This window comes from Capra hircus, chromosome 14 (genome assembly GCF_001704415.2).
Source record: "Capra hircus breed San Clemente chromosome 14, ASM170441v1, whole genome shotgun sequence".
Taxonomy (NCBI): Eukaryota; Metazoa; Chordata; class Mammalia; order Artiodactyla; family Bovidae; genus Capra; species Capra hircus.
The window spans coordinates 830,858-858,167 of record NC_030821.1 but is presented as its reverse complement, the minus strand read 5'-3'; the positions used below and the strand labels follow the sequence as shown (position 1 = coordinate 858,167).

Sequence of the window (27,310 nt, the reverse complement as noted above, 5' to 3'; positions counted from 1 at the left end):
TCAGATATGCAGATGACACCACCCTTATGGCAGAAAGTAAAGAGGACTAAAAAGCCTCTTGATGAAAGTGAAAGAGGAGAGTGAAAAAGTTGGCTTAAAGCTCAACATTCAGAAAACGAAGATCATGGCAAGTAGATGGGGAAATAATGGAAACAGTGACAAACTTTGTTTTCTTGGGCTCCAAAATCACTGCAGATGATGATTGCAGCCATGAAATTAAAAGACGCTTGCTCCTTGGAAGAAAAGCTATGACCAACCTAGACAACATATTCAAAAGCAGAGCCATTATTTTGCCAACAAAGGTCTGTCTAGTCAAGGCTGTTTTCCAGTGGTCATGTATGGATGTGAGAGTTGGACTGTGAAGAAAGCTGAGCACTGAAGAACTGATGCTTTTGAACTGTGGTGTTGGAGAAGACTCTTGAGAGTCCCTTGGACTGCAAGGAGATCCAACCAGTCCATCCTAAAGGAGATCAGTCCTGGGTGTTCATTGGAAGGGCTGATGTTGAAGCTGAAAGTCCAATACTCTGGCCACCTGATGCGAAGAGCCAACTCAATTGAAAGACCCTGATGCTGGGAAAGATAGAAGGCAGGAGGAGAAGGGGACTACAGAGGATGAGATGGCTGGATGGCATCACTGGCTCGATGGACGTGAGTCTGAGTAGGCTCTGGGAGTTGGTGATGGACAGGGAGGCCTGGCGTGCTGCAGTCCATGGGGTTGCAAAGAGTCAGACACGACTTATGACTGAACTACAGCAGGATGTCTGGACTGAAAGAAGGCAGCCCCTCCGGATGCTGGGTCAGAGGTGAGACTGTCCCACAGGGGGGGTCAGGGTCCTGCACGCATGATAGGCCGCAGAAAGGGCTTCGATCTCTACCCTAAAGCAAGGGGAAGCCATGGCATTGTGTCTTCCGCAGGGTCAGGACATTACCAGATGTGAATTTCTATTATTTTATTTTTTAATTTTTAAAACTATTCACTCCTGTGGCTGCCTCACACATCATTTGCGGCCTGTGGCGTCGGGTTCCCTGCCGGGGCTCAGACTGTGAGGGGACAGCACTCACAGCCTCTGATGCTGCTAGAGTCAGTCAGAGGAGGGACTCACGGGGCGCCCTTGTGCGGCTGTGGGTGAAGCCTGTGCCCGGGGGGCTGTCTGCAGGTGGAGCAAAGACAGAACCCGGGCGTGAGCCGTGCCGTCGGCGAGGGCCCCTAAAGGAGTCACTCAGGTCACTGCCTCAGTTCAGGCCGCATTAGCAAAAAACCGCTCTAGACTGGATGGCTCCTCACTGTCTGGAGCCTGGGAAGTGCAAGGCCTAGGTGCCGGCCTACCTGGCACGCGCTGGGACACCTCGGTGCACAGAGGTCTTGTCAGTGTGTGCTCACAGAGGGCAAGGTGCAGCGGCCCCTTCTCGTAGAAACAGTCATAGTAGAGTGGGCCTGTAGGGGGGTACAGTCTGCCACCCAAATATCTCTTTGGTACGTGGATTATTTGGGGCTAAAAACAATCAGAGCCCAGGACTCCAGAGGAAAATTTGACCTTTGACCTAAAACAAATGTGGACGGAGGACTTGTTGGAGGAAACGAGCGATCAACGCGGATAACTCGGGTCTGAGCTCCGCGCGCGGACAGGAAGGAGATGATAACTCGGGTCTGAGCTCCGCGCGTGGATGGGGAGGAGATAACTGGGGTCTGAGCTCCGCGCGCGGACAGGGAGGAGATGACTCGGGTCTGAGCTCCGCCCGCAGACAGGGAGGCACCCAGGAAGGCTGTCGTTCAGACTCCGCTGTGTCCCGTCGTCTCTGCGTGCCACAGCAAACATTTCTTTCCCAAACGTTGCTTTTCGTCCTCATCCAACTCTCTCTCTTCCTCTTTGAGGTCCTCAGCCGCTACCCCCACGCCCTCGTTTGGCTTTGGTGGTGTTCACGGTCAGGGTTTCGCCCGTTTTGGTGAGTTTCTCGGTTTCCCTGTGTCTCTCCCCATGTGTGTTACTTAACTTTTGTATAACTTTGTCCTGTTGATCCATCTCATGGCAGTTTAATTCACAGACCAGCCAGAAGAACCTGCAAGGGTACAGAGCTCCCCACTTATGAAATAATCGCGTCCCCGAATCCCCGTCTCTAAATTGTACCACGTTTGTCGTTAGTGTTTCAATACATATGAAATTTGGGAAGAGACAAGCATTAAGTCCATAGCAAGTAATCCAATGATTTGGGGAAAGGAATCACGCCTTTAGGAAAGAAAGAGACTTGTTTTAGAAAGGGAGCAGTTTGGTTAGTAACTCCCTTTCAAGAAGGCTAAACTGAATGCCAAGCTTCCCAGGTAGCGCAGAGGTAAAGAATCCACCAGCAACTACTGGAGACTCAAGAGACGTGGGTTCAGTCCCTGGGTCAGGAAGCTCCCCTGGAGAAGGAAATGGCAAGCCACCCCAATATCCTTGCCTGGAAAATCCCATGGACAGAGGAGCCAGGCAGGCTATAGTCCATGGGGTCACAAAGAGTCAGACCTGGCTGAGCAGCTGACCACACGCGCACAAGCTGACTGCAGTCTGCTAAAGCTAGAGTTTCGGATTGCACTTCCAGTGTTCTCAGCCGTCACCAGGAAAAGATGCCTCTTGTTCTCTTCGCAAGCAGCTCCTTGTCTTGACAGTTGCGTCTGGGGCAGCACACGGCCGTCTGTCTGTCTGAGAGGCTCGCTGCGATGCTTCAGGGAAGCCTGCGCTGTGGGATTTCAGTTGAGTGATCTTCCTTTTGTGCAGGTTTCTTTTTCTTTTTTAAGCTGAAGTGTAGTTGACTTACAATATTATATTAGTTTTAGGTATACACCATAGTGATTCCAGATGTTCGCAGATTATTCTCTGATGGGGCTTCCCTGGGGGCTCAGCCAGTAAAGAACCCACCTGCGGTGCAGGAGAGGCGGATTCAGTCCCTGGGCCGGGAAGGTCTGCTGCAGAAGGAAACGGCAGCCCGCTCCAGGATTCCTGCCTGGAGAATCCCGTGGACGGAGGAGCCCGGTGGGCTGCAGGCCGTGGGTCGCCAAGAGTCGGCCACGACTGAGCGGCTGAACTCTCGCTTTCATACTGTGTGTGAAGCTGTTATGAGATATTGGCCATATTCCCCGCGCGGGACCGCAGCTCCATGTGCTTGTCCATTTTACACGTGGTAGTCTGTGCCTCTTACCCCCTGCTTGCATCTCTCCCCGCCTCCCCCCTCCCCACTGGCACGTGCAGGCTGCCTTATTTCCTTTCCTCTCCTCCGCCAGGTTGATGAGCCCTGAGAACACGCTCCTGCAGCCCCGGGAGGAGGAGGGGGTCAAGTACGAGCGCACCTTCATGGCATCCGAGTTCCTGGACTGGCTGGTGCAGGAAGGGGAGGCCACGGCGCGGGAGGAGGCGGAGCAGCTGTGCCGGCGGCTGCTGGAGCACGGCATCATTCAGCACGGTGAGCGCCGCCTTCCCTGAGCCCCGACCGCGCGCTCCCACCTCCAGGCCGGCTGTGCTGCTGCCTGCGCTCAGCCCAGCTCGCCTCTAAGCTGGGGGTCAAGTTCACGTTTCATGCCTTCTCATTCTGGGACTCAGACCATAGGAGCGTCCACTCTCTGGAATATATTGTGGTGTTTTTCTTTTTTCTTTTGGAATATATTGTTTTGATGGATGAGGCCAGAAGCTCGAGCAGGCAGGCAGATTCTTGCAGTGTCTCCAAAAATTTCTGCTTGGGTGACACTGAACGTCAGAGGTTCACATCCAACTGGCTACAGCTGGTCATCTGGTCAAGTCTGGGTGGGAAGTAGATGGCCCTCACAAAGTTAGTTGCAATGGAAGAATGAAGATTTGCTGAACCGTGGTTCAAGCTGCCACGCTGCAGAAGCATCCAAAAGGCCTTCATCAAATATCCCCTCGCCTTTTTCTAAGGGCTGAATCATAATAATGTAATATATTCGTAGCATATTGTTGAAGAATCAGATTAGTTACCTATTGTGCTTTAAGGAGTTCTCTAAAATTTAATGCCATAAAATAATAGTGAGTGCTTATTATCTGGTACAGTATGCCATAAAATAATAGTGAGTGCTTATTATCTGGTACAGTTTCTGTGGGTGGGCAGTCTGGAGAGGCATAGCGGGCGGTGTGGCTTGGCGGTCTCTTACCAAGAGCTTGAGTCAAGACGTTGTCCAGGGTGACAGTCATCGGAACCCCTGACAGCCCACAGGGTCTCCTTCACGGCGGCTCGCTTGGCTGTCCACTACGTCAGAGCTGGCTGTTGGCAGGAAGCGTCTGTCCATTGCTCTGTAGGCTTCTTCATAAAACTGCTTGAGAATTCTCATGACATGGCAACCAGGCCTCTTCTGAAGGGCATGATCCAAGAGAATGTGAGGCAGAAGCAGGATGGCTTGGAGTCACGCGTGGTCATATTGGTGGGCAGGTCAGTCCCGTTTGGTGTGAGAGAGGACGTGTAAGTGTGTGACTGCCGGAGGCGGGGATCACTGAGCCCCCTCAGTTCTCATGAGTCCGGCCCCACGGGGACGCAGGCTCTGGACGAGCTGCTTGCCTCCTCCCATCTGTGAAATGGGCGACTTGCATAAGGTGCTTGTGGGACTGAGTGAGGCAGATGCAGAGTGCTGGGCTCAGTCTCTGCCCTTAGTGAGTGCGCAATCAGTTCACTTCCTTTGTGAAGCATTTTCCTTTATTTGCTCATTTGTTTGGCTGTGTCGGTCTTCGTTGCGGCCTGTGGGATCCTTCGTTGCGGTGCACCGACTCTCTAGTTGTGGCCCTAGGCTCCAGAGCGTGCGGGCTTCCTTGCTCTGCGGCCTGTGGGAGCTTGGTTCCCTTACCAGGAATCAAACCTGCGTCCCCTGCACTGCAAGGCAATCCTTCACCCCTGGACCACCAGGGAAGTCCCTCAAGCAGTTTATTAATACAGCTGCATGATTTTAGGCTCGGAACAGTGAATAAAGGGCTGGAGCTAGATAAGCATTTCAGCCTAGGAGTCAGTAGGAAAGGTGATACCTGAATCATTCTTGCTATAAACTCGACTCCCCACACTTCTACACAGGCCTAGAATTTCTGTCCCAGGGTTAGGGAGAAAACAGTGAAATTATAGAGATGAAAGACACTGTTGAAATTATTCGGAGCAGTGTTTTACAAACTGCAGATTATAACCCTTTAGTGGGTTTAAAAGGGCTTCCCTGGTGGCTCAGCTGGTAAAGAATCTGCCTGCAATGCAGGAGACCTGAGTTCGATCCCTGGGCTGGGAAGATACCCTGGAGAAGGGAAAGGCCACCCACTCCAGTATTGTGGCCTGGAGAATCCCATGGCCTGTATAGTTCATGGGGTCAAAAACAGCTGGACATCACTGAACGACTTTCACTTCAGTGGGTTTAAATATTTAAAAAAGAAAAATCTTAGCACAGGGAACTGTATTTAATATCCTGTGATAAACCATAATGGAAAAGAATATGAAAAAGAATGTATGTATAGCTAGGTCACTTCACTGTAGAGCAGAAACTAATGGAACATTGTAAATCAATTGCACTTGAATAAATTTTTGTTAAAAAGGAACCACTAAAAACAAAAATTTTTCAATAGACTGGATTGGACTCTTGTAATACTGCTCAAGGTATGGTCCATGGATCCTCAGGGTCTCCTGGGAATGTGGCAGAAATGCAGAATCCCTGGTCCTACCCAAGTCCCGCTGAATCTGCTCTACATTTTAGCATAACCTCAAGTGACTGAAACACGCTTTAAAAGTCTGAGATCCAGTGGATTGGGTTTCATTAGAATACATCATTTCAGAGCACATTTTATACAGCAATGTCAAGGGCTGCTTGGCAAAACGTCTATTTCAGTTAGAAATACACTGTGTAAGCATGCGCCGTGTCCTGTGTGAAGTGACTGGGGGCAGGAAAACTGTTGCTGTGCTCTGGGTTCAAATGCTTTGGAAACCACTGATCTGGAAGCATTAGTTTGAAAGGCATTCAAGCCTCTCAGTGGTTTTGGGGTGTTTTCTCCTTTCTCATTTGCCACAGTCGCGCTCACAACTGTTTATGGATGGTCTAATGTGTCTACAACTGGGCTATTGATTGAGGTTTGACAGGTGGATAGAATTGTGAAATGCCAGTGTGGTCCCTGGCCTTAAACAGCTAATAGTCTTGTAGGGATTAGAAAATGGATACAGAAGCAATTAGAGAGCAATAGAAGATGTACGATGTATTTTGTTTATTTAATTTATATCGTGCGCCAGACACTTTTCTAGTGATTTTGCACATTAACTTTTTGAAACCTCTTAAACTTTTGGAGGCAGATCTATCTATCTATCTATCTATATATTTTTTCATGTCAAATGGCATGTGGGATCTTAGAACCCTTACCAGGGATTGAACCTGTGCCCCCTAAAAGTCTCTCGGTTGTGTCTGACTCTTTGTGACTCCATGGATTTCTCCAGGCCAGAATACTGGAGTGGGTAGCCTTTCCCTTCTGCAGGGGATCTGCCCAACCCGGGGAAGTCCTGAGGCAGATATTCTATAGAGTTGGCCCCAGAAGTTCTCTGGGGTCTCCTCTGCGTCCTGTGGACAAGCCCAGAGGAGTGTCTTGGCCAGCCCAGTAGCTGCCGTCCTCGCTTATGCTCAGCCGTGTCCACCTCTGTGCAATGCTGTGGACTGGGGCCCGCCAGGCTCCTCTGTCCATGGGGCTCTCCAGCCAAGAGCACTGGAGTGGGCTGCCGTCTCCTCCTCCAGGGGACCTTCCCGACCCAGGGCTCACACCCATGTCTCCTGTGTCTCCTGCGCTGGCAGGCGGGTTCTTCCCCACTGAGCCCCCTGGGAAGCCGTGTTGTTGCTGCTAAACATAACTTATTACAGTGAGAGCAACGAACGTGAGATCAACCCTCTTCACACATTTTTAAGTGAACAAATTAGTATCATCAACTGTCAGGCAGGTAGTTGTATTATCTCCATTTAACAGATAAGGAAGCCAAAGCATCAGCAGGTTATTTTTCTGAGGCCACTTAGGTAGTAACGTCCAAGTGGGTATCGCTAGTATGCGTGAACTCAGAACTGATTGGAGTGACTGGGACCTTCCATTGGTATAAAAATGCCGTTTGGGCTGGAGATAGTACTGTCATTTTCGCTCCAGACAGAAAACTTGGTGGTAGCAAGTTCTAGAGAAAACCAGCTTTCTGTGCTACCATTTACTGACTGACGCTATACCCCTCGACTTCAGAGAGAAGACAGAGGCTGCCACAGACTGTTTCCAAACGGTTTCCAGAGTCAGTAATCACCCCTCAGTCCCAGTGTGATTCCGCCATGCTGCAGATGTGAGCGTGCAGTGTTGTGACATAAAGGACGGAACAGGGTCTTACTGATGTGTTTTCCATGGTTTCAGGAGCATTGAATATCTCTATATAGAGCAGTCTGAGTTTCCAAGGGAGTTCGCGTTTCTCAGCCCAGCAATTCATTTCTAGATCACAGATTCTAACTTTGAATTATGAAAGTTTGACAACCACATATGTGTATGTTAGAGTTAATGATATACCAGTGAGTGTTTTAAGCAAAGCTCTGAACTGTTCAGCTAATAATTAGTTTCACTGGTTAAACATTAAAGAAAGTCAAACTTTAGGCTTTGAGCAAAAGATTTCTGGATAAAAGTGGTTCCCTACCTTAAAACCAGTATGCGTAAAAATCAGGCCCACTTATGAAATCCTGACCAGCTTCCTTTATGAATGGTGTCTATAATTAAGACAGAATTTGTTAGCTGAGTAACTAACTTGCATGAAAACGCATATGAATGCGTGTATATGTAAATACTCTGCATGTTCACATGTGGGTAATTATCCACCTGTATGGATGTTGATCAATATGTGCATATCTATCTAGCTTTTCATTTATTGAGGTTTACCGTGTACCAGGCACTAACCACTGTATAAGTTTTAATGTATAAATACATTGTGTATTTAATATTTACATGCCTCACATATGTGGCGTATCTTGAATATATAATCTCATTAAACCCTCACAGCAGTTCTGTGACTGGTATTACTATTATTATTATAGTTTTACAGTGAAGAAATCTAGATTTCAAAGCTTTAAGATATTCTTCCAAGGTTGCATAGCTAACCAATAGCTGCTACTCATTGTGCCTTAGAAAGGAGTTTCCCTTGGTCCAGGATGTATGGATGGAAGGCAGGAGGAGGAGGGGGCGACCCAGGATGAGATGGCTGGATGGCATCACCGACTCGATGGATATGAGTCTGAGTGAACTCCGGGAGTTGGTGATGGACAGGGAGGCCTGGCGTGCTGCACTCCATGGGGTCGCAAGGAGTCAGACATGACTGAGCGTCTGAGCACCACCCTGGATGTATGGGATTGGGTGTGGCTGGCTGACACTGTGGGATGAACACGGTCTTTGGAGAGAACAGGCAGCATTTATATCCAACTCCTTCACTTACTTTGTGACCTTGTCCACATCTCAGCGCTTCCATTCCTCAGGCTGTGAAGTTTATGAAACTGGAGTCGCATTATATACCTTTGAGAGTTTTGGTTGGTCGGTTGGCTGGAGTTTCGGGTTTGTTTTTTGCAACCCTAGGACTACCCACGTGTACCAGAAAGACTCAACATACGACTGGACTTCCGGCTCAGATTTTTTTATGGTGAAATGATGCAGAGAAGGGTCAGCAAGGGGAGAAGACGTCCTGGGTGTTGTCTGGAGAAATCTGGGGGCAGCGTCCTCGGCTCTGCCTCCCGCCTCCTGCAGGGGCGTGCAGGAGCACGCGCAGAGCGTCTCTGCCCAGGGGAAGCCTGCTTGAAACTCAGAGGGCAAGGCTTTCTCGGTGGCTGCTCACAGGGGCATTGACTTTACCTGCCTGGGCAGCCGCCTGCCGGCCTTCCAGACGCTCGGCAGGGAAGCGCGTGTTCTCCATCAGTCACAGTGTGCAAACATCCTAGTCAGGCTGGTACAGCAGAATTCAGTGCCCCAGGTAAGCAAAGTTGCCTTATCAGATGGTCACTTAGGGAACTTTCCAAAAGCCAAGTTCCCAGAGCCAGCATGGACCAGCCCCACAAGCAGGCCTTTCTGTCTCAGGGCTGCTATGGTAACTCTCGCCTGCACAGAGCTGCTGGGAGAATTAAGTGATAGTGGTGGCCAAAAGCTTTTAGCAGTCTGCCTGTTATGCCCCTCACATGCGAGCTGTTGTGCTTGATCCGATCGTTTCTAAATAACTGTTAAAATGTAGTGAGTCCCTCCAATATGCCAGGCACTTCCACTCACTGTCTTCATTTACTCATCTGCCCCTTTGAATAATTCTGTGAGTTATCATAATAATTCTCATTTTTAAAATGCGGTCAAGTAACTTGCTGAGGACAAGAGCTAGGAAAATGATCGACTCAAGATTCCCATCACAGTAATCCGGCTCTTAATCACGAAAGAAGATTGGCTGCTAATTATAAGATTCACCAGAGGAAGAAAAAAATCCTCAACCTTCATTGCATCAGCTCACACAGCCTGTCAGATATTGCAGCTGTAATCATTGTTAGCTCATAATAGTACCCGATTCCCTTTTTGACCAAGTGCCTTGAGATTTTTGTGTGACCTTTGCAAACGTGATAAATACATTTTTCACTCCCATAAATACCTCCCTCAACTGCTTGAGCTGCTCTCCAGCTATCTTGTCCTTACATGGAGGACGGTAGACAGCAGAGAGTCACGTGGGTAAATTGCTCACAGCTGCAGCAGCTGACCCTGGATAATCAGGCTACCGAGACTGTGTCCAGGCGTATAAATTTCCTCTTTTAAAGATTTAGTCAGAGCACTTTAACAATTTCAACACTTCACCAAGCCCCCTTTCTCTGTCTTTTGTCTGAAAAATATATTTATATAACATTGTGCAACGTGCAAAGCAGTTTTCCATGTATTATATTTTTAATCCTCCCAGCTGCTTGAGGGCAGTTTTGGTGATCCCATTCCCCAGTGGAAACCAGTAACTGAGACATTCTCCCTGGGAGCCATGAAGAAAGGACTTGGGGTTTTCTGCAAAGGAAGCTAGCCGCCAGGTCCAGACAGGAAGTAACTCCATCTTCTCAGTGATTAAGAACACTGATGAGTTCAGCCCAGCCTAGAATATGCTAGCCAAAAGAAAAGCGAGACGGAGGGAGGGAAGCGTCAAAGACGGCAGAAAGGAGGGAAGGCAAAGGGCGCTGATGACTGAGGAGGCTGAAGACAAGACTGCAGCCTGCCCAAGGCCGTGTGACGTTACAAGAAAAAAAGTCATGGCGCCGCTAGTCTGAGTTGTAAGGAGGGTTTTATTTAAGCCTGTTGCAATAAGAGCATTGCAGCGGGGGGAGGGAGATGGCTCCTGCCCAAGGACAGCAAGAGCAAGTGGGGATTTACAGCCTCGGAGCAGGGCAGGGGGACGAGCAGATGGGCTTACATGGGAGGCGCCAAGGGTCGAGGCCAGGGACTTGGACATCAAAGGTGGAGGAGGAGAAACTCAGAATAACAGGAGTGATCAGGTATCACTGTTTGGGGGATGGCAGGATTCTTTGCTAAGGCTGGGCTAGGTCGGTCACATCCCCCCTCTTGATCCTGGGCGATCAGGATCCTTTGACTGGCAGACTCACCACGTAGGAGAGGGCATTCTTCCACAAAAAGAAAAAAAATTGTTTTGGAAGTTCTGTGACCGTAGGGATAGGAGCCCAGGTGGGGGGCCGGTTGAAGGGAGGGTGCGGAGGAGCGGACTGGAGCCCGGACAAGCAGAGTGCCTCCGTCAGTGCCCCGGCCTCGCCTGCCCGCCTTCCCTCCTCTGCGCCATGACGCTCCTACTCGCGGTCTCTTACTTTTGCTCTTGGTAACTCCTTGCCACCAACAGAGTGAAGGTTTTCCCATTACGGTTGGTGCCCAGCATCTTCGTCTTTCTTTCCTCTTAGCTAGAATGGAGGAGCTCTGAGGTCAGAGGATGTTTTCTTGTCTCTGAGTCCCACTGCACGGCTTGGCATTTATATATTAGCTACTCAGTAAAACACGCATTGAATGAATACAGTAGCGACCACTGTTTGAGGATGTGCGGGGCACAGTGTTAGGTGCTCACACCAGGCAGCGTTCCCTGAATGTTGTAAGCAGGCTCAGTCATCATTTGCTTCAGATACACGGCAGAGCTCGCTGATGGGCCAAATCCCGAAACGCCGGGCCACCTGGAGAAGCAGAGCTGATCTTGGGGTCCAGTGGCTGGGAGCCGGCAACGCAGGGGGCCCCACAGCTGGGGGCCAGCTGTTTCCTGCCTCTGCCCTCCCTCTGGAGGCTGTTTGTGGAGGACAGCTCTGACCAGCTGAGACCGCTCACATCTGCACCCTGCGTGGGCAGGGCCCTCTGACTGACAGCCGCGCCAGCTGGTGGTGGGACATTATTCCACCAAAAAACCAGAAGTTATTTTGGAAGTTCTGTTGCCACTAGGAAGTGGGTGCTGGGCAGTTGGAAGCAGCAAGCAGGCTGACCCTTATTGCTATTAGCTCATTTAATCCTCCCCCAAATCAGTTCACTGGATCTTGCTATCCCTGTTGCTTTAGATAACAATGTTGAGTCATTTGCAATGAGTATAATCATTCTTAACTCCTAAATATTAAACTCTGAACAGAAGAAAATAAAGATTGGGTAGAATATTTTCTCAATCTGCTTTCAATAATTAATACTTCATCACTACTTCAATATAAAGTGTTATCTTTATCAGCGGCCATTATTCACTATTAAAACTTTTTCCTTTCTCGATTTACAATTTCTGGGCGTCTTCCTGCCGTGTCCCCTCTGATAGGGTAGTTTTGGTGATCCCTGCCCTGCCCGTCCCCCTGCCCTGCTCTGGTTCGCTTTTTATCAGAGCTGAATTGAAGGGAGAAGGAGAGTTGGCACAGCCAGGATGCTGTTGCAGTGCCAACACAAGGCGGCAAGGCTCCTTGGTAAAGTCGCAAGCCAGTCCTTTGGCACACAGTATAGTGTTGGTCTTGTTGAAGGACAGCAGGTCTGTAGCTGCACTACGCCATGACTTTTAGGAAGAATGAAGGAAGGGAGAGATGCCTCGCCTCATGTAGCCTTCCAGAAGAAGGGCGTTACGTGCAGAGAGCAGCGGTCTCCCGCGAGCCGTGTCGCGACCGCACGTTTCCCTCCTTGGTGGACACCTGTATGGCTTTTCTCACGTGTCCAGAAACTGATCTCTACGTACAGACTGTGTTGGCTCTGAAGCCCGGGCCCCTGCCGACTCTCTGCTCCCGACGCCTCGTGGACCAGGGGCCGCTGCAGGGACGTGGGCCTCAGTTTGCCCAAACGCGCCTTTTTTAAGCAGCACGCTGTCTGTGTGCAGGTGAAGCTTATGGAGGCGTGCAGTCTCCTATAAGTGCTCAGCCTGTGTGCTCTTAGGGCTTTATGTAATGTAAGGACTGAGCTGGGCTTCTGTGGTCATTTTTGCAGGGACGTGGGGGCTGGGTGCCAAGTTTATTAAAGGAGCAGCTTAGCGGGGTCTTGGTGGAACGGATGGCTCAGACGGCTGACGCTGCTTTCTCTTTCTCTCTCCTCCTGGGCGAGAGGCAGCGAGCGGTCAGTCCTGGCTGCTGATGGACGTGAGCTTGACCGCAGCCCTCAAGGGGAGGCCGGGGCTGGGGCAGGAGGTCGAGGTTCTCACTAAGAAACAGAATGCCGTGTTCTCTGGCCCGCCGCAGAGGCCTTGCTGGCTCTGACCCTGCCTCAGTCTCCAGGAAACTCCTCTCGGCAGAGGCGGGAGAGTCAGGGCAGCGGGGCTCGCAGGGACCCAGGCTCTCCCCGGGCACTCCCCTGAGGATCCCCGCAGCCGCTTCTCTCTGCCACGCGGCGGCATCTCGTGGTTCTCCTCTCAGAGGTCTCCCACCCGCCGCGTGAGGCTCCAGATCCTCAGCTGCTCGCTTTAACTCAGTTTTCTTGGCTGGTACACCCGTTGCAGACTGCGTCTGGGCCGTCTTCTATTCTGGCCTGCAGTTCTCTGGAAATGCTCCCTCTTTCTATCTGCCTCCTCCTCCTCCCCTCTTCCACCAGGAATGGAAAAACAGACTCCGGTCTGGTGATGCCATGGAGAGATTACTAGGTATAAAACTGACTGTGTATTAAACTACAGTGAAGTGTCAACTCCCGCCGGTCAGAGTGGCCATCACCAGAAAGTCTACAAACGGTAAATGCTGGAAAGGCTGTGGAGAAGAGGGGCCCTCCTGCACTGTTGTGGGGATGCGAGTCCCTGCAGCCGCTGTGGAAAGCAGCGGGCAGTTCCTGGAAGCACTAGAGCTCGGCAGCCCCGTGGTGGCCTCGACATTAGCTGTGGTGCTGCCACAGCTCAGCTTCAGTCCCACAGGATGCAGAGGGCTGCCGAAGAGAGGAGGATGAGTTAGCACATGGTCCAGCGATCCCACTCCTGAGCAAAAGTCCAGAAAAGATGAAAACTCTCATTTGAGGAGATGCAAGCACACAGACGTTCACAGCAGCCCTGTTTATAATAGCCGAGAGACGGAAGCAGCCTCGATGCCTATCAGCAGACGTGTGGATGAAGCGTGTGCATGTGTATAATGGAATATTACTCAGCCGCAGCAAAGATGGAAGTATTGCCACTTGGAGCAAGATGGGTGGGCCCAGAGATTATCATACTAGGTGAGGTAAGTCAAAGCCCAATATTGGTGATATCACTTATATGTATAATCCAAAAAACAGTACAAGTGAAATTATCTACAAAACAGAGCAGATCACAGATACAGGAAACAGACTTGTGGTTATCAAAAGCAAAAGAGGTGTGTGTGGGGGGTGAAGGATAGCTGGGAGTACGGGATTAGAGATGCCGCCCACTGCAGGTCAGGCGGAGGAGGGAATGGCAGCCCGCTCCGGTGCTCTCACCCGGGAGTCCCAGGGGCAGGGGCCAGAGAGGCTGCACCCCATGCGAGAGTCGGGCCTGGCTGGTGCCTGGGCGCACACGCACGCATGTGTGAGATAGATGCGCTGTTAAAGTTCCGGGATCGCACAGGAAGCCATGTTCACTATCTTAGTGATAACCTATAATGGAAAAGAGTCTGGAAAAAACGTGTGTCCCTGAATCACTTTGCTGTATACCTGAAACTAACACACTATTATAAATCAACTATATAATTCGATTAAAAAGAAAAACTGGCCGTAGGCAAACGCTGATTATTGTGACTATGAGAGTCTTAGGTTAAAATTTAAGAAGGATTACCCACACACAGACACACACGCATCCTTATTACAGTTGGGAAAATATGTTTATTAATATTCATAACCAATTTTAGTCTACTTTAGAGAATGATTTTTTGTAAAAATGTTTGTGTGTTGTTTTAACATTGACGTAACATTCTGAAGCCTTTCGCATCTTGTCTGGCTTTGCTCTGAAAAGCTCCCCATCACTTTCTTTCCTCTCTGTCCCAGGAGCAACGCTTGACACAAGGAGCCCACCCCCTCCTCTGTCCTCCCCCAAGGAAACCCTGCACGTCGGGTCTCTGTTCTCCTGTTTTACTGGAGCCACTGCCTCAGCTGGCGCCCAGGTTTTAGTCCGATTAGAAACCGCCAAAGCCGCCAGGCCTGGAGCAGGGCTGAGTGTGTTGGTTTTGGCCGCTGGCGCCACTGGCAAAACCGCTCCTGTCACTGAAGCCCTTCCATGGTGGCTGAGCACATAGCCTCAAGAAGGGGTTCCTATCAAGTGGGAACAAAATGTCCTTCCTCATCAAAATGAATAAAGCAGTACTGGGGCAGGCAGTGTGAGGGGGGAAAGAACCTCACCAGACGCAGTAACGGCAACTCTTGACCACCTGACTGTCGGGAGCTCAGGAGAAGAGTCGTCTTCCAGGACAGACGGCTCTCCACGTGGTGCACGTAAGGGATGAGCTCCTCTGTGGGTTAGCTGATCTGTGCCTGTGAGATGCCGGCCTCTAGACTGGATTGCCACAAACGCAGTCCGTGTTCGTGATTTCAACTTTTCAAATCGCCTTCGTGAAAACAGTAGGAGCAGGTAGATCTTAACACACGCTCTCCAGAATGTTATTTCAAAGTATAATCAGTATGAAAAATAGCAATCAGCTGTCTTAGCTTCTTCTTAAAAAATACTTGATCTTCAAAATCCAGGATGTTTTGTGTGTACAGCTCATCTCAATTCAGATTCGCCGCATTTCAAGTGCATGTCAGCCATTCTGGAGAACACAGCTCTAAACCTTTTTTAAAAACACTAATGTTATTTATTTATTTCTGGCTGTGCTGGGTCTGGGAAGCTTCATGGGATTTTCTCTAGCTGGGGTTGGCAGAAGCTTCAGTGCCGTGCCTAGTCACTTCTCTTCAGCAGAGCTCAGTCTCCAGGGCCCCTGGGCTCAGTGCTGTGCTTAGTCACTTCCCTTCAGCAGAGCTCAGTCTCCAGGGCCCCTGGGCTCAGTGCTGTGCTTAGTCACTTCCCTTCAGCAGAGCTCAGTCTCCAGGGCCCCTGGGCTCAGTGCTGTGCTTAGTCACTTCTCCTCAGGAGAGCTCAGTCTCCAGGGCCCCTGGGCTCAGTGCTGTGCTTAGTCACTTCCCTTCAGCAGAGCTCAGTCTCCAGGGCACCTGGGCTCAGTGCTGTGCTTAGTCACTTCTCCTCAGGAGAGCTCAGTCTCCAGGGCCCCTGGGCTCAGTGCTGTGCTTAGTCACTTCCCTTCAGCAGAGCTCAGTCTCCAGGGCCCCTGGGCTCAGTGCTGTGCTTAGTCACTTCTCCTCAGGAGAGCTCAGTCTCCAGGGCCCCTGGGCTCAGTGCTGTGCTTAGTCACTTCTCCTCAGGAGAGCTCAGTCTCCAGGGCCCCTGGGCTCAGTGCTGTGCTTAGTCACTTCCCTTCAGCAGAGCTCAGTCTCCAGGGCACCTGGGCTCAGTGCTGTGCTTAGTCACTTCTCCTCAGGAGAGCTCAGTCTCCAGGGCCCCTGGGCTCAGTGCCATGCTTAGTCACTTCTCTCAGCAGAGCTCAGTCTCCAGGGCCCCTGGGCTCAGTGCTGTGCTTAGTTACTTCTCTTCCTGCAGAGCTCAGTCTCCAGGGCCCCTGGGCTCAGTGCCGTGCTTAGTCACTTCTCTTCAGCAGAGCTCAGTCTCCAGGGCCCCTGGGCTCAGTGCCGTGCTTAGTCACTTCTCTTCAGCAGAGCTCAGTCTCCAGGGCCCCTGGGCTCAGTGCCGTGCTTAGTCACTTCTCTTCAGCAGAGCTCAGTCTCCAGGGCACCTGGGCTCAGTGCCATGCTTAGTCACTTCTCTTCAGCAGAGCTCAGTCTCCAGGGCACCTGGGCTCAGTGCCGTGCTTAGTCACTTCTCTTCAGCAGAGCTCAGTCTCCAGGGCCCCTGGGCTCAGTGCCGTGCTTAGTCACTTCTCTTCAGCAGAGCTCAGTCTCCAGGGCCCCTGGGCTCAGTGCCGTGCTTAGTCACTTCTCTTCAGCAGAGCTCAAGCTCCTGGGCACCTGGGCTCAGTGCTGTGCTCAGTCACTTCTCCTCAGCAGAGCTCAAGTTCCAGGGCCCCTGGGCTCAGTGCTGTACTTAGTCACTCAGTCGTGTCCCACTCTTTCTGACCCATGGACTGTAGCCTGCCAGGCTTCTCTGTCCATGGGATTCTCCAGGCAAGAACACAGGAGTGGGTTGCCCTCCTCCGGGGGATCTTCCTGACCCAGGGAGTGAACCTAGGTCTCCCGCGCTGCAGGCGGGTTCTTTACCGTCTGAGTCACGAGAGAAACCCCGGCTTTAGAGCCTAGGCTTAAAGGCTGTGCAGGGTCTTAGTCACTTTTCAGAACGTGAAGTCTTCCCAGATCAGGGTTCAAACCTGTGTCTCGTGCGCTGGCAGGCAGTTCTCGACCACTGACCTGCCAGGGAATCCCTGTAGACCTTTCTGAAGTCGCCACAAGGGTCGGTGGTGTCTTGGTGAGTGTGTGTTTCATTTTTCAGCCCCTTAGCTCAGAGAGCTTTGTTCCTCAGTGGTTGAGATGCCTGAAAATTTGTGTTGAGGAAGCACCTTGGTGTCTCTACTTTGCCGTGCCAGTTTGGACACCCAAACAGACCCGGGTGCCAGCCACGCAGGTTTCTGGAACGGAAATCACAGTTCTCTGTTTAGCACGGTGGTTTCACAGTCATGTTTTCTTTCTCCTCTGATATTTTAACATTTCCTTTGATTAAATATTTCCACAGGTCAGAAATTGTTGACTGCAATCATTTGGACTGTGTCTGATCTCCGTAGGTCTCTTTTGGCTCAGAACAGGCTGATCCAGGATACGGCCCGAAAGTCAGGAGCGTTTCCTGAAGTTCTCGGTCTTTTGTTGTGGGATTCTTCGGCGTTTGTTGGCAGCAGAACAATATTATTTATTCAGGGGTGGGTGTCATTTGTGATCCTGTCTTCAAGAGAGTTGTGGCTTCCCATTTGTGTCTTAATTGCACTTGCTTTGGAGTAAAGAAGTTACTGTAACTTCTTTTCCACAGATAGAAACAGTGAGACCCAGGGACTGTCCATAAGCGGCTGTGTCACCAGGGAATCAGAGCCTGATCAGAGTAGGAAGGCATGTCTTCTGCCTGTAAGACTTGCTGTCTGATCGCCCTTGGCTCCTGAGTCCAGCATAGTTTGTTACAGGTGTGGGCTGTAGGTAAACAGACTTGGTTTTTTAAGCCTTTGATTTCAGTCTCCAGACCTGAGTTTGGAATAATAACAGAACTGCGTTTTACTGCAAATAGGGGAAATGTGGCAGTGCCTGCTTGAGCAGAGCCCGGGGCGGGGGAGGGGGGGGTGGGGGGCAGGGGAGCGGGGGAGGGGGCAGGGGGGCAGGGGAGCGGGGGGGGGCGGGGGGGGGCAGGGGGGGCGGGGGGGCAGGGGGGCAGGGGAGTGGGGGAGGGGGCGGGGGGGGCAGGGGAGCGGGGGAGGGGGCGGGGTCCTTTTTGTTCAGGGAGAGCCGCCTTTCCCGGAGATCCCTACCTGCATTCTAGGGCCGGGCCTCTGTCACGTGGCCCCCTTTCCTGGAAGGCGGCCAGTGGCCCCTGCCGCTGGGGCCGGCACTCCCGCCCTGTGCAAACGATGAGGCAGGAAGAAGGGGAGATTGGATTTGGACAGGCAGCCAGCCTTGTCAGCCGCAAGGACAAACGTCTTTTTCATTAAGTAGCTAAGCGACCTTCCCTCTGAAACATGGGCTTCCAAAGAACCGTGTGCTTCCTGCGTCCACACGGGGAGTTCCTGGAAGCCCTAAGTTAGGTTTAAAGCAGGTGGGTGTCCTGATGTTAAGGTCTTACTTGTCTGGACCAGTGTGCTGTGCTTGTGACCATCAAGGGGTACTGGGCGAAAAGCCTAGGAGAACTGTCTGTACTATCATTGCAGCCTTTTCCGCATAAAACTAAAATTACTCTAGTGCATAAAGTTTATTGGTTAAAAGAAGTAGGTGAAATTATTCCTATATTTTCTATCTTCCTTTTTTTTAAGAAGAAGTGAGTACAAACATAAATACTATAGAAAATATATGACTGGGATGCCGAGTTTCTAATTCAAAAATGAAATAGATATGAAACAAGCAACAAAGATTACTGGGAACTATCACAAATGGAACCGTAGTCAACATCTTGTAATAACCCATGATGGAAAAAATCTGAAAAATAATATATGTGTATATGTATAACTGAATCACCTTGTGTGCCTGAAACGTTGTAAGTCGACTATCCTTCAGTAAAATGTATATATTAAGGAAAAAAAGAAAATATATGGAGACAGGTTTCTTGGGGTTTTTTTCGCTACTAAATCTCACCACTGACACCCTCCTTTTCTGAACATCTGTTTCCTCCTCCTTCAAGGGTCCTAGTCTCTCCAGTATCAAAAGGAACACCTCATAAATTATTATGCAGGTTGTATGGCAGGTTGTAGGGTAGCCCTCCCCAGCGTGGTGAGGCGACACCATCTGGGAATAGTTCTGGTGGGCTTCCGCAGGCTGTGGTTCCGGGGTAGTATCTGGATGTCCTTCTCTGTGGCGCCGGCCATGCTGAGTTTATTTGGTGTCAGTAGGATGCCTCCTGTTCCCCCGGACGCACACATAGGTGGAGTCCGAAAGGGGTCACCCGAAAGGTGTCCTTGGGGCCCTGACCCCGGTGGGCCCTCACTGGGAGGCCTGCGCGTGGCTGACCGGACACCTCTGGGGACTGGAGACGCTAATGAGCCATTTACCTACGCTGTTTCACTGCTCCCGCACTCGTCTTTATGGATGGATAAAGCTGAAGTTCAGGGAAATTAAGTCACTTAGTAAAGAGTAAAGGCAGCGTTCAACCCGGAACCATCTGTAGGAAGAAGCCTGTTTACCAGGTCCCCCCCTTGGCCCTTTTAATAAGCAGTTGCAAGGTAATCGGCGTTTCACCCTGGCGAAGCATTTCGTAGGAAGCACGTTCAGCCCAGTTGTCCTCTGTTACCTGGCGACAGGAGGAAGGGGGGAGAAGCGCGTCTCGGGCTCAGCTGGCGTTATCATGGGATGGGAACAGTCCAGTGAGGAGAGTAAGGGATGCAGTCCTTAGACTTCCTTTCCCGGATCTTCTGGTTAATGACTGTGGGGCCTTGGGCAGGTTGACCTTTGTAATCTCGTCTGTAAACTATGAGTAATTGTAGTAGCTCTCGCTGCTGCCCTGAGAACTGAATGAGATGACATGGCATATGCTCAGCACAGGGTCTGACATGGTGTGCCACTTTGTAAATGTTGGCTGATGGTCACTCTTTTCATCCGTATATCCTCATCGTCAGATGCCTTGATGGGCAGAGATTAATAGGGTTAGTGACCTCTTCCATTGCTGGCCTTAAACGGTATCTTATATGTACTCTGTGATGAATATAAACTTTAAAAAGTAAATCAACATTGAAGGCCCTTGGATTTATGTCAGTAGTTCCAAAGGATCTAGAATAGACTTGCAGATACCTTTCCTTGAATTTTGTATGTGAAGTATTCCATTTGCCAAAGTAAATTTGTCTTCAGACCTCTCTGCACTTGTGATACGAATTAGTCTCTGAAAAACAACCTCATCTCTGAAAAAACATGTGCTCTGTTCTGAATTTTATCACTGGCAGTACAAGGTTCTAGCCTTTGGAAGGTACCCAGCTATTATTTAAAGGTGCATAGAGAAGAACAAAATGTACCTTGACCTTCCATCTGCTGATGAATGACCTTCACTTGTCTGGCTGTCGGAGCAGCCGCAGAAGCCTGTGCAGTCACAGCCCGATGCGTTCAGTTGCTTCTTTCCTGCTTCCTGACTAAAGATGCGTCCGTCCTTGCTTCCTTGTCCATCTCCTGTCCTCCCTTCTGTCAATTAAATGAGTGCAATTGGGTTCTACCTTGGTGTATGCAAAGTGTTCTGTTTTAGTAATGTCAGTTCATAGAACTTTATGCCCTAAAATCAATTTCCTGCTTTCATATCCCCTTCTAAATGTTGTCAGGACTCAGGAAGTAATTATTTTAGTTCTCTGATTCACTGCTGTTATTGCCTCTTGAAGAGTTTTGTATCCCAGGCACCTAACCGTCCCTGTGTGGTGTAAAACACTTGAACACAATTGATCACCCTTCTTGAATCAAGGACTGTGCTGCTTTGAAAAGCAGAGCCTTCGACTCCCGCGGCCCTTTGGGATGGTTTGAGGTGGGCTGTTACGGCTTTAAGTGTAGTCTAGATTCTCTTTAATGAGTAGATTTCGTCTTCTGTTGTGATTAACGCTCAGCTCATAGTTCCCAACAGGCACATGATTTAAACAGCATAATATTCCTATTTGTTAGTCTTGACAGTTTTTTTTTAATGTACGGCATGCTGAGTAACATGAAGCGCCTGGACTCTGTAGGACTGTGATCCAGCAGGAGTAGGCCATCCCAGGACTTGGAAGGGAGGACGCAGTGTCTTCGGAGGCAGAACCGATTTGCCTTCCAGAAACACTAAGTCTACAGACTAGGTCTACCACGTCTTCTCCTGGGGGTTTGTTGGTGCTCTGAACCAACGCCTGTGAGTGCTAGGTGGTCCTTCCAGAAGGAAGTACAGGGTTCTGTAGGCTCAGAAATAGGAAGCAGGAGGAAGGGAGCCGGTGGTAAGGCGGCGTGACATCCCTGATGCCCAGACAGATCCTCCACCCACAACTGCGCACCTGGGAGGTGGCAGGCCACGCCCGCCTCTGCTGCTGCGAAACGTCCTTAAAGATAATTGCGTTTATCTGTGTTTGTCTGTGCTGGGGCTTCACTGCTGTGTGGCCTTTGCTCTGGCCGTGCTGGATGGCTTTTCATCGGCTCTGGGGTGCGTGGGCTCCGGGGGCTGTACCCCCTGGGTGCACAGGCTCAGTAGTTGGGGCACATGGCTTAGTCGCCCCGAGCCATGTGGGATCTTCCCAGAGCAGGATTGAAGCCGTGTCTCTGCCCGCCGGGGCGGCCCGGCATGTCCTGATGGTAAGGCTGTTGTCACAGCGTGTGAGGGTCTGCTGTCTGGAAGGTGACCTTGAGGACCTTGTAGTTTGACACTCCTTGCGCTTACAGTCCTGCCCCCCTCAGCCTCCTCCTTTGCCGGCCTTTGTTCTTTGCTGTTAGAACACTCAGCGCCCTTATTCCCCTGTCTGTGTAAGCACCTCCCACCATTGTGGGCTGAAATACAAGGCCTGTGGGACCTTAGCTTCCCTGCCAGGCACCGGACCTGTGCCCCCTGCCTTGGGAGTGTGGGACCCTAACCACGGGGGGGGGGGGGGGCTGCTTCAGTCGCTCATCGTGTCCGGCTCTTCTGACCCCCTGGACTGCAGCCCGCCAGGCTCCTCTGTCCATGGGATTCCCCAGGCAAGAGTGCTGGAGTGGGCTGCCATTTCCTTCTGCAGGGGGTCTTCTGGATCCAGGGATGGAGCCCGGGTCTCCTGCACTGCAGGCAGCTCCGCAAGCAGATTCTTTACCAGCCACAGGGGAGGCGCATGACTGGACCACCAGGCAGTTCCCGAGCCTTCTTGACTCTTCGGAATTCTAACACTCGTTAAACTTCCCGATGAGGTGCGATCTAGGGGACAGTTGACATCCCCAATTTCGTTCCCCCTCCTCCTTAACCCCACCTCCTTATCTCCTTATCACACTGCTGGATTCAGTGTGAGTTGCTGTTCCATGATATCTGTTGTGTTATGTCATCTGTCAGCAATTTCAAGGCTGGATGAAAGTAAGAGATCTTCGTCCCTCCAACTAGATAAGTAGCCTAAAGCACTTTTATATTCAAAGGAACTTATGGGGCTTAAGATGAGAAGTTTTTAGATTCATCCTTAGAATATATGTGTGAGTAGAAGACAGCAAATTCTCCTTCCTTCAGATAATCAGCTTTTAAAATTGTCTTCCTTTGATAAAATCACCCTAATAATTTCTAATGGGAAAAATGTAGCCATATTATCCTCCATGTCTCTGAACTATGTCACTTTATGCTTTGGGTAGATATACGCATGGTATCCCCCTCGTGCTTTCTGAAAAGTGAAAGCATACAGTGGACAGGGATCTGTTATCTTTTACCAAATGTCAGCGTCATGAGTTTGGTGCTTCTGAAGCCTGCGCTTCCCTGAAAGATAGACTGTCGTGTATTTATGTTGCTTTAGCTTTTGGCGGTTTCTCCTTTTCCTCCTGTTTAACATCTCACTTGAAGCTAAGCCGAGTCAGGCCCCTAGAGAATTCGACCAGTGCAAAAGGGAACGCTTGGACAGTCCCAGAAAGTATAGGCTGGATGAATTAGAAACCGTCAGCTTTCAGTTATAGCTGGGATGAAAGCACGCCTAGCAGAGTAGGCTCTGAGTGCGCACCGTGAGCCTTGTCCCTTCTCACCTCTTCCTCATTAGATGTTAATCTTCTCCAGGAGCGATTCAGTCAGCTAGTCCTCAGTTACTAGACATTTATTTTAGTTCCAAATTTGTGTAGTTGCAAACAATGGTGATGTGTACATCTTCAGTTCAGTTCAGTTCAGTCGCTCAGTCGTGTCCGACTGTGACTGCATGAATTGCAGCACGCCAGGCCTCCCTGTCCATCACCAACTCCCGGAGTTCACTCAGACTCACGTCCATCGAGTCCGTGATGCTATCCAACCATCTCATCCTCTATCATCCCCTTCTCCTCCTGCCCCTAATCCCTCCCAGCATCAGGGTCTTTTCCAATGAGTCAACTTTTCACATGAGGTGGCCAAAGTATTGGAGTTTCAGCTTCAACATCAGTCCTTCCAATGAATACCCAGGGCCGATCTCCTTTAGAATGGACTGGTGGGATCTCCTTGCAGTCCCAAGGACTCTCAAGAGTCTTCTCCAACACCACAGTTCAAAAGCATCAATTCTTTGGTGCTCAGCTTTCTTCACAGTCCAACTCTCACATCCCATACATGACCACTGGAAAAACCATAGCCTTGACTAGACGGACATTTGTTGGCAAAGTAATGTCTCTGCTTTTGAATATACTATCTAGGTTGGTCATAACTTTCCTTCCTAGGAGTAAGCGTCTTTTAATTTCATGGCTGCAATCACCATCTGCAGTGATTTTGGAGTCCAAAAAAATAAAGTCTGACACTGTTTCCACTGTTTCCCCATCTATTTCCTGCGAAATGATGGGACCAGATGCCATGATCTTCGTTTTCTGAATGTTGAGCTTTAAGCCAACTTTTTCACTCTCCACTTTCACTTTCATCAAGAGGCTTTTTAGTTCCTCTTCACTTTCTGCCATAAGAGTGGTGTCATCTGCATATCTGAGGTTACTGAGATTTCTCCCAGCAATCTTGATTCCAGCTTGTGTTTCTTCCAACCCAGCATTTCTCATGATGTACTCTGCATAGAATTTAAATAAGCAGGCTGACAATATACAGCCTTAACATACTCCTTTTCCTATCTGGAACCAGTCTGTTGTTCCATGTCCAGTTCTAACTGTTGCTTCCTGACCTGCATACAGATTTCTCAAGAGGCAGGTCAGGTGGTCTGGTATTCCCATCTCTTGAAGAATTTTCCACAGTTTATTGTGATCCACACAATCAAAGGCTTTGGCATAGTCATAAAGCAGAAACAGATGTTTTTCTAGAGCTCTCTTGCTTTTTCCATGATCCAGCAGATGTTGGCAATTTGATCTCTGATTCCTCTGCCTTTTCTAAAACCAGCTTGAACATCTGGAAGTTCACGGTTCACGTATTGCTGAAGCCTGGCTTGGAGAATTTTGAGCATTACTTTACTAGCGTGTGAGATGAGTGCAACTGTGCGGTAGTTTGAGCATTCTTTGGCATTGCCTTTCTTTGGGATTGGAATGAAAACTGACCGTTTCCAGTCCTGTAGCCACTGCTGAGTTTTCCAAATTTGCTGGCATATGTGTATTCTCAAGGAGCAAAGGACAAAATTTGTTAAATTCTGTATGTACAACATCGAGCATAATGAAAAGGTATTGTGTGGATAGGAGATTGGAGCTTGGGATTGGAAGAATGAAAACCTGGAAAGACCTCAAGCTTAGAGATGCGAATCACGGTTCTCCTTGCTTTTCTTTCCTTGTCTTGAATATCTCTTTCCCAGACCTTAGGAGTTTCCTTTTTGTTGTTGTTGTTTGTCCTTTGTGTTTAACAAAGAGCAATTTGCATATGTAGCAACTGAACTTTGCATTTTATATGGAGATTGTCCCGTTAAAGTGTAGAAAAGAGTCAATTCATTCCTCTCTGTGGATTATAAACTATATGTCATTTAGCCATTTTTATTTCTTGAGACTCTACACATGTAATTTGTGTGTGTATGCGGTCAGTCACTCAGTTGTGTCCAGCTCTTTCTGATCCCATGGACTCCTCTGTCCATGGAATTTTCCAGGCAAAAATACTGGGGCAGGTTGCCATTTCCTCCTTCAGGGGATCTTCCGAACCCAGGGACTGAACCTGAGTCTCTTGAGTCTCCTACACTGGCAGGCAGATTCTTTATCACCTGGGAAGCCCACGTATGAAGTTGTGCCTATACAAAAGAAATCTTCAGCTTTCTTAATCTAATTCGTTCTTAAAACTTCCTTTGTCTAAACTCACTCCTTAATGTCTTACTTTTGTTTGACTTCTGAGATTTAAATATCTTCCAGTGGGATATTTGCCAAACTGGATATCTGGTTAAGATTTCATATTTCTTATGACTGAAAGGTAGCAGAAGTGCTCGTGGGAGCTGGACAGAGTGTTCTTTGGAAGCAGGGCAGGACAGACAGAGGGAGCGGGTTCGGTGCAGGAACTCCTGTGAGCAGCCACAGAAGGCAGTCTTCAGGAGCCTGAGCAGAAGAACCCTGAAGACGATCCTCAGATACCGTGTCAGACCTCTTCCGGAAGCTGTCCTCTTTCTTCTTCACAGCAGAACTGCACAGGAAACTTGAGGTTTAAATTTGCTAAGTCGCCCAAATCACTCAGCTCAGAAAGGAGGCAGGCCTGGGCGCAAAGCCGAGTTCTTCTGACTCGAGCCGTCGCTTTTCATCACCTAAGACTGTTTTCTGAAAGTTATTCGGCATAAGAGAGTCTTCAGAGAAGTTCTGCATGACTGTTTTGTTCTTGGATGAAGCGATGTCTGATTTGCAAGACTTTGGTATTGCTGAGCTTGAAAGGATGAGCAGATGACGGTGTCGAGGTCCAGCCAGCGTGCTAAGGGGAGATGGCTGGGCGGGTGTGGGACCCTCCCTTGGCGCTCATTGGTTGAAGGTGTGAGTGACGTCACGAGTGACTGACAGACGCTAGGATCTGGCTGCTGGCGCTCTTGGCTTTTGGAAGGACGATTGTCTTTGCGATACCTAGGACTGCCCTCACAAGCGAAGCAAATGTACAACACTGAGCGTTTGTGTATTTAAACTTTTAGTGAGAGGGGAGAATTAAAGAGCACTTTTAAAAGCCAAAGGCTTCGTTGAAAGCGGTGCAAGGGACGCGTGCAGTGGTTGTGTCCCTGTTCTGAGAGACGGCGTTTGTCTCCCTCTGTGCGGGCCACACAGCTGAAGGACGAGCACGCGGAGAACCTCGTTCCCCAGCGTGTGGCTGCTCCCGAGGCCCTAAGAACCAAGTCAGTCCTTGGAATGGAAGTGGGGCGTTGAACCTTGTGCCACATAAGCTGAATTCCCGTCAGTCAAATGACAATGTATCACCAGCAAACGATGGTCACAGTAGAAGCAACAACGTGCTCAGTCACTCGGTCGTGTCCAACTCTTTGCCACCCTGTGGACTGTGGTCTTCCAGGCTCCTCTGTCCAGGGGCTTCTCCAGGCAAGAACACTGGAGTGGGTTGCCGGTTCCCTCCCCAGGGGGACCTTCCCGACCCAGGGATCAAACCAGCGTCTCTAACATCCCCTGCACTAGGCACGTGGGTTGTAAATTAACAAACGTGCAATTTGTTGAGTTCTTTCGATCTTGGCAGTATGTTTGACATGGATAGTCCACTATCTTATACAGTCCTGGTCTGCCCTGATTTGGTCATGTTTAAACACGTAGATTATTGGAGAGACTATGTCACGACAGAGGGCTGTTTAAACTTACTCCTTGTATCTTATCTTAGGTGATGTGTTTGCCCTTTTAGACATAGGTGGTAATACAGCTCGGGAGTGGAGAATGGGAGTGAATTAATCCTTGGCTCAGTATGTAAAGCCAGCCCTCAAATTTCCATTTCAATTAAAAATGTTTTTGAAGCACTTTTATCTGTCATGGAATTGGTTTAGATTTAGAATGCAATTCTGGATTTATTTATACCAAAGCCAGTGTTTTGTGTCATTCACTGTACAGAGACAAACAGGTCTTAATAAGGGTATATACAGTCCTATGGATTTTCAGGCTGTAATTTAAGATACTGTTGCCAAAGTCACATTGCGGATTTTAAAAATCACAGTAAACTCAGAAAAGGTTGCCAGAAAAAAATAAGTTATCTATAAAAGTATTATAAATTACTGTATTATAGTATTATTGAATGTAGTGGTGTAATACATTTATATAAAAATTTGACTATCATGGGAGCCACTGTTTATAGATATCATATCAAAATGTCATTGACTTATCTTTTGGTCTAGGATGTATTTATAATCTCCTGAACACAAGAATGTATTGTTTACTGAGAATATGAAGTACCATCTCTGAATTAGATGTGCTTGCCTTCATGGCCAACATCCTTCATTTACCTGAAGTGAATAGTTTTTTGTGGTCACTGTGTAGTTGCTAAATCATGTCTGACTCTTTGACTCTTTATGATCCCATGGACTGCAGCCCACCAGGCTCCTCTGTCCTCCACTGTCTCCTGGAGTTTGCTCAAATTCATGTCCATTGAGTCAGCAATGCATCCAACCATCTCATCCTCTGTCATCCCCGTCTCCTCCCGCCTTCAATCCTTCCCA

General features: G+C 49.4%; 1 protein-coding gene across 2 annotated transcripts in view; it reads left to right on the top strand.

Annotated features, from left to right (window-relative positions):
• Positions 1-27,310, top strand: part of DEPTOR (DEP domain containing MTOR-interacting protein) — a 158,383-nt gene that overhangs the window by 76,538 nt on the left and 54,535 nt on the right. For both annotated transcript variants that reach the window (XM_018058144.1, XM_018058145.1), the window contains exon 4: positions 3,257-3,435. In XM_018058144.1, coding sequence (XP_017913633.1) covers positions 3,257-3,435 — 179 coding nt within the window. The remainder of the gene's footprint in view (positions 1-3,256; positions 3,436-27,310) is intronic.